We start from the raw sequence: 15,860 nt of genomic DNA, 5'->3' as shown, positions 1-15,860 counted from the left end.
CACACACGAACAATGACATGCGGGTTTAAGTGACATTCTTTGGCTGCAGAGGTGAAGGTAGCAGCTTCTGGACCCTTGGCCACATGACGCCATGGTCCCCTAGTCAAAGTGAAATTGCTATTTGCTCAGTCGACTCCTGGAGACCCCGTGGAACCCGCCAGTCTCCTCTCTATGGAATTCTCCAGGTAAGAATACTGGAGTGAGTGGCCATTCTCTTCTCCAGGGGATATTCCCAATTCAGGGATTGAACTCGGGTCTCTCACATTGCAGGCGGATTCTTTACCATTCGAGCCACCAGGGAACCTTTGCTAAGTCAACTCACCTTTCCAGGACACAGTTTCTGTATCAATAAAAATGAGGTTGAAACTCCTGATGAGACTTGGGGGCTATTAACACCCTCTATTGACAGATGAGGAAAATTGAGGCTCACAGAGCTGGTCATATCGATCATATAAGGCAGATGAAAGTCAGGCCCAAGCTGTTTCTGGCCATCGGCAAGCACTTCGCAGCCCCAAACCACCAGGGGCACACTGCCACGGGTGCCTGGCCCTCCCCTGCCAGAACCCAGGCTTTACGAGTTGCTTTCTGGGGTAGAAGTCAAAGGCATCGATTTAGACATGTTGGCCAGACCAGTTGTGTTATGACCCAGGAGAGGCAGGTGTAGTGGGAACCTGTGTGACGTGACTGGACTGGCCCAAAGACTCCAGCAGAGCTCAGACCCACAGCCTGGGCCACTCAAGGTCTGTGGATGGCACAGAGGTGGGACAGGTATGATTCTGCTGGTTTCGAGCTGTGTGACCTTGGAAAAGTCGATCAGCCTTTTTGAGCCTTTCTCCTCATCTTCCAGGGCTTCCCAAGTGGCTCAGTGGTAAACAGTCAGACTGCCAATGCAGGGGACGTGGGTTTGGTCCTTGGGGAAGACCCCATGGAGGAAGGCATGGCAACCCACTCCAGTATTTTTGCCTGGGAAATCTCATGGACAGAGGAGCCTGGAGGGCTACAGTTCGTGGGGTCGCAAAGTGTCGGACACAACTGAGTGAGTGAACACACACACACTTCATCTTGTGAGACGGGGTAGGCATGGACATCTCACGGCTGTTGTGAGGGTCCCTGAAGATGGGTGGGAAGTCTCAGCCCTTCGGCTGGTCATTTGGGTTGTTGCTATTCGTGCCAAGGCTGGGCTCGGCATACTAAGCCCCAGGGCCACCAGCTGCCTCCCCATCACATCCCCACGAGACGCCTTGAGATCATGGAGGAAACTATGAGTTTGCCCAGTCCGTGTTCTTGGGCTTTGCTAAATGAGGGCAGAAATGAAAGTCTCTCTCTACAGGAGAGAGCGCTGCCACTCGGGTTGGCAGTCATTGAACAGGCAGCTTTATTTCCAGGCTGTGGATTAGGACAGTGTAGAAGGACCATTGGGGAGCCGTTGAGAGAATCGGAAAGGCAGTTTTTCCCCTCAATAAATTTCAGATTAGCACACTTGAAAAATCACTGGGGCTTCCACAGTTCAAACAAAACAGTTTCATCGGAACACAGTCACATTCAGATTTGTCTGCTTAAAAAAAAAAAAAAAATCAGGACATCCCTGGTGGTCCAGTGGTTAAGACTTCACCTTCCAATCCACGGGGTGTGAGTTCGATCCCTGGTTGGTGAGTTTGGATTCCCAAACAACAACAACAACAAAAAAACAAAACAGAAAATAGGAAAACAAACAAAGGTAAAACAGAAACAACATTATAACAAATTGAAAAAACTTCAAAAATGGTCCATATAAAAAAAAATCTGAAATAAAATAAAACAAAAATACACATAGGTAAAGGAATGACGTGAAGGTTTAAAAATACCAGGACGCTGTGGGGGGAAAAAGGACATCGATAGATTTTTTTTTTTTCCATTGCACCTTTATTGTTTACTTTGTTCACTGTTCAAAAGTCTCACAGTCTTTCTAGAACCACACGGAACCCGTGAGGTGGCTCCCTCCCGCGACAGTCCATTATATTTCTAAGCAGCCTCCTCCTGGCCTCCCTCCTCAAGTCCTCACGTGGCCAGCGTTGTGCCAGGATGCAAGGGGTTCCCAGGGGTTATTTATTCTTAGGAGGGAAGGAGGGTGGGGGCAGAGCTGGCTCTCAGCAAACCGTGGGTGTGCATCCAGTCCTGTGGGCCCTTTCCTGGCCAGTCCCTGCCTCTCCATTCCCTCTTTGCCCAGCATTTGATGCCCCTCAGCAGGCTAGGGAATCAGACAGCTCTGGGAATTTGCGTTCTGACTCACCACTACCAGCTACCTGACCTCGGGGAAGTTTCCCCATCTGAGTTCCCCTTTCTTCCTCTAAGATGTGGGACAGAGACTCTCCAGCTCATTTCCTGTGAGCATTCAATGACTGAAGGAATACAGGGTCTGGCATGGTGCCTAGCACACAGTATGTCCTGAACACACATCGACTTCCGTTCCTTCTGGTGGGGAAGAGAAGACTCCTGATGAGGGCCAGGTGCTCGGGGTATCTGCTTTAAAAAGAGCCTGGTCTTTAACACAGTCCAAGAAGTGACTCTCTATGTGTGAAATTTCAGACACCACGACATCAGGAGGGAGAGACCTGGCGGTCACCTCCTGGACATCATTCGACTCCACCTAGGCAGCCTGCTGCTCCTTTTGCCCACAGGTAAGGCTGGCACTGGCAGAAGGAACACTACCCTCTTTATAAGGCCGTGCTGCTGCAGCCAGTGAAAGGCCCATCTCAGGCAGGCAGGAGAACAGGGCACATTCATCCTGATTCAACTGCCCCTGCCAGGGAGGAAGTAGCTTCATGTGGGTGTAAACCAGGAGCTTGAAGAAATGTAGCAATCTTTTAGGGTGACCGGTGCATCCCCTTCTAGTGCTCTTGAAAAGTCACTTGTTGCAGGGGTGTGCTCTCAGCCTGAAACAGCCAGGTGAGCTCTTACAGGGGGGGAGTCCGAGTATCATCTACACCCCCACCTACTTTGCAAAGGCTCCCAGGAGGCTCACTATGGGAATTACGTCCCTAACGCTGAGCTTTCCCCGCCTTGTCCTTCCCACCCATCTTTCATGGCATGTGGCCATTAAAATCAAATCTCATCCACAAATGGTCACAAGAATGAAATAACGCTGCCAATGAGAAGCTGAATACTCCATCCTATAGTTGATCCACAGATGTAGCTGCGCCCTTCCTCCATGGTATTCCTTGTAAACAAATTTTTTTAAGCTGATCTATATCACTCAGCCCTGTTCATGCATAATTCTCAGTAAGGATACGGTACATCCAAAGTCCACACGCCCACGACCATTTTACATCTCCGGTATAACAACAAAAAGTCGCTCAGTGGACAATCTTAAAACATGCACCAACCAAGACCACAGCTGGTCTTATGGGAAAATGTCCTCCAGATCGAAAAGCATGAGAGGGAAATGATTCCAGATGAGAACGAGGACTAGAGCGATTACACAACAGAACAACTGCAGTCTAAGGTAGATACAGCAGGTAAAACCAAGGACAGCTGTATGGATCCAGGAGCGCTTCTCCAAATATTCGGTTCATGCTAAAAAATAGAGCACATTTATTAAAAATATATATTTATAAACCTTGATATGAACAGATAAACACATCAAGCCAATGAAAAAAAGAAAAAATAAGTTATCTCCCCAGTATCAAATAGTTAGACACTTTTGATGAATGGGATGCTTGTCAAAGATTGTCCCTGTGGTTTTTTGGTACCAAACAGTTCATTGAGCTAGGAGGAAATATGTGTCCTGGGAGACAGGCCGAGAGCTGTGTCTGCTGTGAGCTGCGTCCACCCCTGTTCCTCTTTTTGAATACGTGACATCCGTTAGTGACCTGGGATACCCCATCTTTGCACCCATCCACTTCCTGATGGTGTCAAAGGGTGGTTTTCCAAGCGTCCTTTCGGGTCCCCTGCCAACGATGTTGAGTTCCTTGCTGTGTGAATGAGTTTTGGTGGATTCATTGTGCTTTAGTGTCTGCTCCTTGCAGCAGGATTGGTTGATTTTGGTGACCCTTTATCAAGTTCGAAGGTGCATCTGATTGGGCGGTATGTGTCGGTCAAGGCTGCTTGTTGGCGCAGTGTCTGGTCACCGATCTGCCAACACACAGGACTCCTCCTGTCTTTTGGCCATCCCGAGGCCTGAGGACCCACTGGGCCATTCACAGAGTGGTGTAGATGTATACAAATATGATGACGATCAGATTCAGAATGGTCCCAATAATCCCCAGCATCGCCAAGACACTCTCTTCTTTACTCTCTTTTTCCTGGCCTCCTCTGTCTTCGTCATTTCCACTCGTGATTACCATCTTGGTGGCAAATGTCTTTATCTTCCTCCCTAGACTAATCTGCAATTGGAAAGAGGCAGCACAGAAAAAAGACAGTTTATAAGCATCCCTCTCCAAAGCCTGGCAGACTGGGTGGGGGAGTGATTTTATGTCTGGGGACTAGGTGTTGGGTGGGCCCGAAAAATCTCTCATGGAGAAAACCTTGGGACGCACTGCTCTTTGGCCATGGAGAGATGGCTGATCACTTTCAAGGATGAAGACTCTGACACTGGCATAAGGAGCTCAGCCCCGGGGCTCAGCTTGGCCACCACCCATTCTACTGGGATTTTGCTTCAGTCATTTTCCTTGAAGCAGAGACAGACAGCTGCACAGTTGTCCAACAAAAGCCCGTGGGCTCTCCCACAGCAGTGGGAACTTGACACGTGTTCACGTACTAGATCCCACCCTGGACAAGCGCAGTCTTGCACATGCATGAAGCGGGCAGGAGGGCATCATGGTCACAGTGTGCTTTAAACACTGGCCGCCCTGTGAACAAGGGTGACCAAACCTAGGGAGGGCAACTTACTGAGATCAGAGAGGATGGAGAGGGGGGAGGGGGACAGCATCATAAGAAACCCACATCACCACCAACAGGAGCACACACTGGTAAAATCATTCTGGAAAGTTCCCTGGCATTACCCAGAGAAGCAAAGAGATAGTCCCCAGCTGGGCTGACCTCCTACGTGTTCATCTAAGAGAAATCCCTGTACCTGTGAACCTGGAGACAGTGACAGGAATGCTCCTGTGAGCTTCAGCTGGGAAGGCAGAGGACCAGAAGTTACCCAAACAGGCATCAAGAGTTGAAGAAACGGACACGTGGCTCCTACGATGGACGCGTCCATACCAAAGAATATGACACGGAAGTGAAATGAACGCACAGCGGCTACACGCGATGGTGGGGATGAGGCCCCATCTTGTACGAAGAAGCATGGTACAGAGAACATCCACAGCACGTGTCAATTCATAAAGACTCAAATAAGGCACATCAAACAAGTATACTTAGCGACACACACTTTGGTGTTTGTAAAATGCAAGAGAATGACCAACAGAATTCAGGAGAGTGGCTACTTACAGGAAAGGACAGAGCGGGAATCCCCTCAGAGGAGCAGCAAAGCCCTTCAGTATACTGGTCATTTTCCATTTGTGAGGCTGTGCGGGAAGTATGTGGAGGTTCATTTTTTATCTTTATCCTTTCAACTGTTTCAGAGATTGCCTGACATATATGATGTATTTTGTAATAACTAAGATATTTCTATTTATTCTTTAAAATCATAAACATGACCATGCAGGGGGCCTGGTGGGCAGCTGAAGCCTTCTTTTCCACTGATGACTAATTCAAACAACGTGGGGGGTGAAAATGACTAATGTGTTTGAGATGGCAACAGCAATAGCCTGTCCTACTTGATGAGATGGGACAGGGACCGGGACAGGGACCAGGCCAGGGTCCCTGGCTGCACCTCTTCTATTAGAGAGCTGTGTCTTTTCGAGCTAGAAGGCTTTTCAGGCTCCAGAGTGGTGACAATTAATTTTCTGTCAATCTGACTGATTCCTGGATCCTGGGGTGCCCAGACATTTTTCAGACATGATTCGGGGTGTGTCTGTGAGGGTGGTGGCTGGATGAGACTGACATTGGAATCGGTAGACTGAGCAAAGCAGACTGCCTTGCCCAGTGTGGGTGGGCCTCATCTAAGCAGTCGAAGGCCTGAATAGCCAAAAAGGGCTGAGTGAGAAGGAACTCTTCCTGCCCGACTGCCTTTGAGCTGGGACATCAGCTGTTTTCTGCTTTTGCATCCAGACGGAAACCTAGGCTCTTCCTGGGTATTGAGCCTGCCAGCCTTCAGACTGAAATGAAACCATCAGCTCTCCTGAGTCTCCTGGTTGCTGACTCACTCTGCAGATCCCAAGACTTGGGGGTCTCCATAACGACATGGGGCTTCCCAGGTGACACGAGGGGTAAAGAACCTGCCTGCCAATGCAGGTTAGACGGAACGGATGCAGGACAGGAAGATCCCCTGGAGGAGGGCATGGCAACCCTCTCCAGTATTCTTGCCTGGAGAATCGCATGGACAGAGGAGCCTGGTGGTCCAGAGCATCGCACAGAGTTGGACATGACTGAAGTGACTTAGCACACATAATGATATGAGCCAATTTCTTATAACAAACCTCTATCTATCCATCTATCTATCTCTGTCTCTCTCTCATTGGTTCTGCTTCTCTGAAGAACTCTTGACAAGTCAGTTCAGGGGTCAAAGGATATCTCAGGACAAACATATTAGAAGAATCACAAAAAGGACTCCAGGTAGGCAGAGAGGGTGGCTGCCAGGTGAAACGCCTGCACACCTCTTCCTTCCTCTGGGCACATGAACCCCTGCAAGGGCCAAGTCACACCTTGGGAATCTAGTCTGGATTCAGGACACAGTGTGTGTGGATAGATTTCTGTGTGAAGGAAAGACACACAGTGAAGACCAAGGGAACAGATGCCACAGACACGTGTGCACAAATGATCAAATGTGTGCCTTGAAGGGAAGTCTCACTCCCTTCCCAACTTTGGTTTACTTGGCAGACTCAGTGTGGGTTCCCACCGCCCTAAAGTGGTCAGGGCAAGACTTCCATCATTTCAGAGCTATCCACTCTGTCCTAGCCAATGGAATGAAACTCATTGGAATAACACCTGTATACAGGATGTAATTTCTAATTAAAATTGCTTCTTAAATGAAAAAAAGTAGCTTTGGCTAGGCAAAGCTTCTAGGCTGGATATGTTTGGTTTTCTTTCTTTTTCTTGCCAGTACAGTTTTGTTTTTTTTTAATGATGTGTAATACACAAACAGAAAAGTGCACAGACTTTAAACATACTTGATGAGTGTTCACACCTGTTAGCTGCCACCAACATCAAGAAACAGAACCTTCGAGTACCCCAGGAGGCTCCCTATTCCATTCAATCCTTTCCTTCCTTCTTCTTGAAAACCGTTACCTTGATTTCTAACATCCTAGGCTAGTTTTGGAGAAGGAAATGGCAACTCATTCCAGTGTTCTTGCCTGGAGAATCCCAGGGACGGAGGAGCCTGGTGGGCTGCCATCTATGGGGTCACACAGAGTCGGACACGACTGGAGTGACTTAGCAGCAGCAGCAGCAGCAGCAGGCTAGTTTTGCCTGTTTATGGATTTTATGGAAACAGAACCATACAGGATGTCCTCTTTTGAGTCTTTCCCCCTTTAACGTTATATTGTGTGTAGCTTAGCGCATTCATTCTCATTGTGAACAGTACTCCATTATATAAACAGGCCTACTATGTATGCATTTATTTTAACTGCTGATGGGCATTTGAGTTGCTTTCAGTTTGAGGTCATTATGCTGTTCTGAACATTCATTTACATTTCTGCTGGCAAACACACATATGCATTTCCCCAATGTTTTAAATGAAAATTTTCACATACAGAAAAAAAAAAATTTATACTGAGCACCCATACACTCAGCAACTAAACGCCACTATTAGCATGTTACAATGACTGTGTGGATCACAATAAACTGTGGAAAATTCTGAAAGAGATGGTAATACCAGACCACTTGACCTGTCTCTTGAGAAATCTGTATGCAGGTCGGGAAGCAACAGTTAGAACTGGACATGAAACAACAGACTTGTTCCAAATAGGAAAAGGAGTACGTCAAGGCTGTATATTGTCACCCTGCTTATTTAACTTCTATGCAGAGTACATCATAAGAAACACTGGACTGGAAGAAACACAAGCTGGAATCAAGATTGCCGGGAGAAATATCAATAACCTCAGATATGCAGATGACACCACCCTTATGGCAGAAAGTGAAGAGGAACTAAAGAGCCTCTTGATGAAAGTGAAAGAGGAGAATGAAAAAATTGTCTTAAAACTCAACATTCAGAAAGGGAAGATCATGGCATCTGGTCCCATCACTCCATGGGAAATAGATGGAGAAACAGTGGAAACAGTGTCAGACTTTATTTTCTTGGGCTCCAAAATCACTGCAGATGGTGACTGCAGCCATGAAATTAAAAGACACTTACTCCTTGGAAGAAAAGTTATGACCAACCTAGATAGCATATTCAAAAGCAGACACATTACTTTGCCGACTAAGGTCCATCTAGTCAAGGCTATGGTTTTTCCTGTGGTCATGTATGGATGTGAGAGTTGGACTGTGAAGAAGGCTGAGCATTCAAGAATTGATGCTTTTGAGCTGTGGTGTTGGAGAAGACTCTTGAGAGTCCCTTGGACTGCAAGGAGATCCAACCAGTCCATTCTGAAGGAGATCAGCCCTGGGATTTCTTTGGAAGGAATGATGCTGAAGCTGAAACTCCAGTACTTTGGCCACCTCATGCGAAGAGTTGACTCATTGGAAAAGACTCTGATGCTGGGAGGGATTGAGGGCAGGAGGAAAAGGGGACGACAGAGGATGAGATGGCTGGATGGCATCACTGACTTGATGGACGTGAGTCTGAATGAACTCCAGGAGATGGTGATGGACAGGGAGGCCTGGCGTACTGCGATTCATGGGGTAGCAAAGAGTTGGACACGACTGAGTGACTGAACTGAACTGATACTTGCTTTTAGTCACTCACCTAGAGCCAGACATCCTGGAGTGTAAAGTCAAGTGGCCCTCGGGAAGCATCACTACGAACAAAACTAGTGGAGATGATGGGATTTCAGCTGAGCCATTTAAAATACAAAAGATGATGCTGTTCGAGTGCTACACTCAATATATCAGCAAATGTGGAAAACTCAGCAGTGGCCACAGGACTGGAAAAGGTCAGTTTTCATTTCAATCCCAAAGAAGGGCAATGCCAAAGAATGCTCAAACTACTGTACAACTGCAGTCATTTCAAATGATAGCAAAGGTATGCTCAAAATCTTTCAAGTCAGCCTTCAGCAGTACATGAATTGAGAACTTCCAGATGTACAAGCTGGGTTTCAAAGAGGCATAGAAACCAGAGATAAAAATGCCAACATTTGCTGGACCATGGAGAAAGCAAGGGAGTTCCAGAAAGCCATCTACTTCTGTTTCACTGACTACACTAAAAGCCTTTGAATGTATGGATCACAACACACTGTGGAAAATCTTTAAAAGATGGAAGTACCAGACCACCTTACCTCCCTCCTGAGAAACCTATATGCAGGTCAAGAAGCAACAGTTAGAACCGGACATGGAACAATGGACTGGTTCAAAATTGGGAAAAGAGTAAGACAAGGCTGTATACTGTCATCCTGCTTATTTAACTTATATGCAGAATACATCATGTGAAATGCCAGCCTGGATAAATCACAAGCTGGAGTCAAGATCACCAAAAGAAATGTCAACAACCTCAGATACACAGATTTTACCACCCTGCTGGCAGAAAGCAAAGAGGAACTAAGGAGTCTCCTGATGAAAATCAAAGAGGAGAGTGAAAAAATTCGTTTAAAACTCAACATGCAAAAAATGAAGATCATGGCATCTGATCCCCTCACTTCATGGCAAACAGAAGAGGAAAAAGTGGAAGTGGTGACAGATTTTACTTTCTTGGGCTCCATAATCACTGTCAACAGCGACTGCAGCCATGAAATTAAAAGACACTTGCTCCTTGGAAGAAGGAAAGTGATAAGAAACCTAGACAGTGTATTAAAAATACAGAGATATCACTTTGTTGACAAAGGTTCGTAGTCAAAAAGTTACGGGTTTTTGCAGTGGTAAAGAATCTGCCTGTCAATGCAGGAGACGCTGGAGATGTGGCTTTGATCCCTAGGTTGGGAAGATCCCCTGGAGTAGGAAATAGCAACCCACTCCAGTATTCTTGCCTGGAAAATTCCATGGACAGAGGAGCCTGGCTGGCTATAGGCCATGGGGTTGCAAAGAGTCGGAGATGACTGTGGCACACATCATCTTTCCAGTAGTCATGTATGAATGTTTCAGTTGAACCATACGGAAGGCTGAGCACCGAAGAACTCATGCTTTCATACTGTGGTGGTGGAGAAGCTTTTGAGAGTCCCTTGGACTGCAAGGAGATCAAACCAGTCAATCCTAAAGGAAACCAAACCTGAGTATTCATTGGACCGGACTGATGCTGAAGCTGAGGCCCCAATACTCTGGCCACCTGATATGAAGAGCTGACTCACTGGAGAAGACTGATGCTGGGAAATATTGAGGGCAGAGGAGAAGGGGATGGCAGAGGATGAGATGGTTGGATGGCATCATCGACTTGATGGACATGAGTATGAGAAAACTCCAGGAGATAGTGAAGGACAGGGGAGCCTGGCGTGCTGCAGTCCATGGGGTTGCAAAGAGTCAGACATGACTTACTGAACAACAGCATTTGTTTTCTCAGACACCTATCCCTGCATCCTATCCAGCCATCTTTTGGGGGTGCATTTCAAAGCAACCTGCAAATATCATTATCTGTGTCAGGCGCTCAGTCATGCCTGACTCTTTGCAACCCCATGGATTATGGCCTGCCAGGCACCTCTGTCCATGGGATTTTACAGGCAAGGATATAGGAGTGGGTTGCCATTTCCTTCTCCAGGGAAATATCATCCATTTAAATACTTCCCTTTAAGTACTGCAGTTTACATGTATTAACTAGAGTCAATGTTTGTTTGCAGTGTTTTCTTTTGATGTAGATCTGTGCGATTTCCTGCTGGCTCCATCCACCTAAGAGAAGAACTGCTAGGGGATAAGGTATAAGTGGTTGTATCCACTCGCTTGTTTCTGAGCGCGAGGACGGCCCCTTGTTTTATCTCGGTGATTCCATGGCCTTTGCATGAGGTCACAAGAAGGCAAAGGGACATCCATTCCCTTCTCTGCCCTGGACAGACATCTACCCAAGCACCAGTTATCTCTCTCATGGGTCTCTTGTTTCCTGTAGTTCCCTTAGCCAGACTTCAAGCCCTGAGAGAGCAAGCTTTTGAAACTCCAACACCGAGCACAGGGCTTGGCACGGACCAGGCATTTGGGGAAACCGCCCTGAAGGAATGTGCAAGTGGGTGCTGCGGGTTGGGGGAGCGGTGGGGCGGGGTGTGAATCTGGCCATCCCCGTCTCTGCAAGGCAGGGAAAAGATCACCAAGGTCGGTCTAAAGAGACACAATTAGTGCTGCCCTTAAAACCCAACACCCATCATCGCGGTCACTCAAGCAAAACAAAGTACCAGTCACGGAGGCTGCTTGGTTTCAAGGCTTAATTTAGCCTCTTCCCCGAGTCAACCCAAGACAGCTCTGACTCAGGAGGAAGTGGAGGAGAATAATCGGGTCGACTGTGTTTACTTTCTGAGGTCTCTGCAGCAAACCGAGAGCCCGGAAGAGGCCTTCTCAGACTCCCAAGAGCTGCATTCCCAAAGTCTGCCTCCAAGGGGCTTGAGTCATCAGCCTGAATCTCCCCAGAGAAATCGCGCTGGGAGTGCAGCCGGACTCCCAAGGGAGCCACCGAGGGTTTCCTCGGAGAGACGTGATTGGAACATGCTTTTCCTTGGGAAAAGCTCTCTGGCCAGGGAGTTGAAGAGAATGAAAGAGGCTGGGGGATTAGCTGAAAACGAGACCAATAACAGAGATAGGAGGGGAAAACAGAACCAAAATAAAACAGAAAGGAAAGTTGGGGACTAGGCAACTTCTGACATGAAGCCAGCTGCATAGGCATAAGCTCATTCATCCAGTCCCTCACTTATTCCTACCTGCCAGGAGCTGGAGTGGGGCGAGGGGAGTGAGAGTTAGTTGCTAACGAGAAAGGCATTTTGGGGGGCATGACAAAAATGTTCTAGACTTAGATTTTGGAGATGGCTGCACAACTCTGAATTGTACACTTTGAAGAGGTGAATGCGGTGGTTTGTGGATTTTATCTCAATAAAGAGGTTTATCTCAAAAAGAGAGCATTTGCAACAGTAGTGGAAATATAAATTACCTAGAAATCAATCTAACAAAAACATGTAAAATTCTTTAAAAAGAAAAGTTTACAGACATAAAGTTGCACCTCCATAAGAAGGAAGGCACACCATCTTCAAAGAGTGTGAGAGTCAATATCTAGAAAACAGGAGTTCTACCTAAGGTGACCTATATACAGAGCTACCTCAGTCAAAAATTTCTACAGGGTCTTTGGTGCTACCTAGCAGGCTGATTCAAAAATGTATATCAAAGTGCAGAGAGATAATAATAGAAAAATTGTTTATTAATGAAAAATAAGGAAAGGGAACTTGCCTTATAAGACATCATGAATTATTATACAGCTTTAGGAGTTAACCCTTAGAAAAATAAGTCCAAAGAACAGAAACAGCCGCACATATATGGACACTGCTCATCACAGGGGAAAATGGGCTTCTGGATAAACAGTGCTGGAATAATTGGGTAACCATATAGGAAAAAAATCAAACCAAATTTCACCAGTTCCAGGTGGATTGCAGACAACTGAGAAAAGGAAAACTTAAGAACTTTTATAAGACAATATAAGTGAATATCTTTATGATCCGGAGGCAGAGGATACCTTATTGAGACATAAAAGCTCAAACTATAAAGAAAAATAGTACGAAATTCGAAAGCATTAAATTTAATACCTGTTTATTAAAGAAATGTCCTAGTTAAGCCATAATCTGGGATATATATATATATATATACACATACACACACACGTGTATGTACTATGTGTCTACATATACATACTATATACACTGTATATCATGCATATCATGTTAGTGTCATGCCAGGAAGAAAATGAGAAAACTCACAGCAGAAAACTGGGCCAAAACCATGTTCAGGCACTTCTCAAAACAGAAAGTAAGCACCGAGAAGCTAAACCTCAGTAATCAGAGAAACGCAAATTAAAATACGATGAGAAAAAAAATTAATAAAATACAGTGAGTTACTACCCAACAGGCATGATGGACAAGAGGTAAAAAAATCAGAGAAAACCATTCAATACTGATAAAGGCTGTAAAGCAACAGGGAGGCTTGTTCACCAGCTTCGGGAGTACCAGGGCTTTCCAGATGGCTCAGTGGTAAAGATCCTCCTGTCAAGGCAGGAGATGCAAGAGACACGGGTTCGATTGCCGAGCTGGGAAGATCCCCTGGAGAAGGAAATGGCAACCCACTCCAGTATTCCTGCCTGGAGAATTTCATGGACAGAGGAGCCCGGTGGGCTACGTCCATGGGGTTGCAAAGAGTCAGAGATGACTGAGCGGCTGAGCACACACAGAAGTACAACTTGGTCACCGTTGCTTTGTAAGGTAGGATGCTATCATCTTATAAAGATGAGCGTACTCAGACCCTGGTGACCCACCATCCCACCTGTGGGCACATACCCGGGTACACCTGCACCAATGTCCAGAGCAGCCAAGAATGCTGACAGACAGCAATGTCAGTGTTCGCAACATGTTGGGAACAACACAAATGTGCACCCACAGTGGCCTCTCATACATTCTATATGGCGAGAACAGGAGTGAAATGCTGCAGCCTGCAAGAATAAATTGCTACAACGGAGATTTAAAAAGTAAGCCGCCAAAGACTGCATAAAGGATATTTCCATCTATATGAAGTTCAGAAACAGGGGAAACTGAACAAGTTGTTTAGAGATAGAGTGAGTGAGTGAAAGTCACTGAGTCATGTCTGACTCTTTGGGACCCCATGGACTATACAGTCCATGGAATTCTCCAGGCCAGAATACTGGAGTGAGTAGCCTTTCCTTTCTCCAGGGGATATTCCCAACCCAGGGATTGAACCCAAGTCTCCTGCATTGCAGGCGGATTCTTTACCAACTGATCTATCAGGGATAAAATTACAAAGAAAAGCAAGAGAATAATAAAACAAAAGGCCAGGGGAGTGATTACTACCAAGTAGAGAGGGGGAGTGGATGGGATTGGGGACCCCTGAAGTACTGGTAATATTTCTTAAGTGGGGAGGTGGGTACAGGGTTGCTTGTTCTTTACACCTTACATTTTCTAAATAGACTTTTGTTATTCATCCAATAATTAATACAATTAATTATTGTAATTATTTCAACTGAATTATTTCAGTAATTATTTCAACTGAATACTTACTAATGAAACAAAGCTTATAATAAAAACAAATTTAGAATTCATTAAAACAACTTAAAAAAAAAGATCCACAGGGTTCTAAAGACTAGAAGTATTGAGTGCTATGTAAATATGTGTGTGTAAATTTCAGGGGGATCCCTGTGCTCTGTAACCAGGAGGGGCACCCTCTCGGCAAAGACCAAGGTGATGTTATGGAACTCTGCTCAATGTTACGTGGCAGCCTGGATGGGAGGGGAGTCTGGGGAGAATGGATACATGTGTATGTACGGCTGAGTTTCCTTGCTGTTCACCTGAAACCATCACAGCATTGTTAATTGGCTATATCCCATACAAAAAAAAAAAAAAAAAAAAGACCAAGGTGATTGTGCAAGGCAACAATGCCTCAGGTTTTGAGAAACTGATATTCAGTGGGAAGAAATGACAATGCAGCCCTCAAATGTATCTGACATCCTATCTTGGCTCTGTGGTTTCCCAGCTGTGCAAGTTGGGCAAGCGGCTTCACCTCTCTCAGAGACTCAATTTCCTAATCTGTAAGGTGCGGGTTAATACTCGGCTTGTAGGACTAAATAGAATGGCTGTGAACTGAACTACTGAGATTAATGACGATGATGTGGATGGTGACTGGCACTTGTTCTCGTGGCCCCATGAGCCTCCTTTCCTCCAGCTAAACACCGCCCACCTCTAACTGGTTTGTGCAGTCTCACCTAATCACGATCCTGCATCTGGAAAGACCCATTCCAAAATCACAGCATTTACGAGGAAAACAGTACTCCAGGAAAGGTCTTCCCAGCCCGGTGGGGCAGGGCTATGCCCTCCATCCTTCTGGGGCAGCACACCCACCAACGCTGCCCAGAACCACACTGGCTTTGGGGTCACTACACCATGCTATGGAATCGTCATGCTACAGAGCCACGTGGACCTCTTCCTGTCCGAGCGAAGTGAGTGTTTGGAAGCCAAAGCCAGGACTGAGTATTGTGACTCTGTTACATTTCAGCAGGCTGACTTTTGCCCATGGAGCCACCCCGTGAGGCCATCTCAGCTTCCAGAGAACCCCTTCTACCTACCCAGTCCTTCTCCTCCAACTTCAGATCGTCCACAAACTGGACATGCACACCCTCCACGCTGTTGTCCAGACGATTCATGTCCCAATTTTTGACCAGATTTCCAAGGTAATGCTAACGTGTTCGTAGCATCACAAGTCATTTGACTTCTACTGTTTGCTTTCCCCTTCTATGCATATTTCTCTATCTTTTTTGTAAGATGCCGTGAAGTCCAGCTAAGATCTCTAGGTCTACCACGCCAGTGACCTTGCCAGAGGAGGACACGGCTGAGAAATGCAGTCCTAGGGACTCACATTGGGTCCTGGTGCCCTAGGCTCCCCCAATTCACTTGCAGGGTCCCCTTCTCTACAGCCAATCCCTCAGAGCTGCTTAGTAAGTCACACATCTTCCTTCAGCTGCCACTTGGCAATCAACAGCAAACAGGGAATGAAAAAAAAAAAAAAAC

The 15,860-nt window shown here is 46.2% G+C and overlaps 1 protein-coding gene across 1 annotated transcript in view; it reads right to left on the bottom strand.

Annotated features, from left to right (window-relative positions):
• Nucleotides 1-1,879: 1,879 nt before the first annotated feature.
• Nucleotides 1,880-15,860, bottom strand: part of TUNAR (TCL1 upstream neural differentiation-associated RNA) — a 54,483-nt gene continuing 40,502 nt past the window's right edge. Inside the window, exon 2 of the mRNA XM_060401464.1 lies at nucleotides 1,880-4,361. Coding sequence (XP_060257447.1) covers nucleotides 4,176-4,361 — 186 coding nt within the window. The 3' untranslated portion in view covers nucleotides 1,880-4,175. The remainder of the gene's footprint in view (nucleotides 4,362-15,860) is intronic.

Source organism: Ovis aries, chromosome 18, assembly GCF_016772045.2.
Source record: "Ovis aries strain OAR_USU_Benz2616 breed Rambouillet chromosome 18, ARS-UI_Ramb_v3.0, whole genome shotgun sequence".
NCBI classification, from domain to species: domain Eukaryota; kingdom Metazoa; phylum Chordata; class Mammalia; order Artiodactyla; family Bovidae; genus Ovis; species Ovis aries.
Note: the sequence above shows the minus strand (reverse complement) of the source record. Positions and strands in the feature narration are given on the sequence as shown.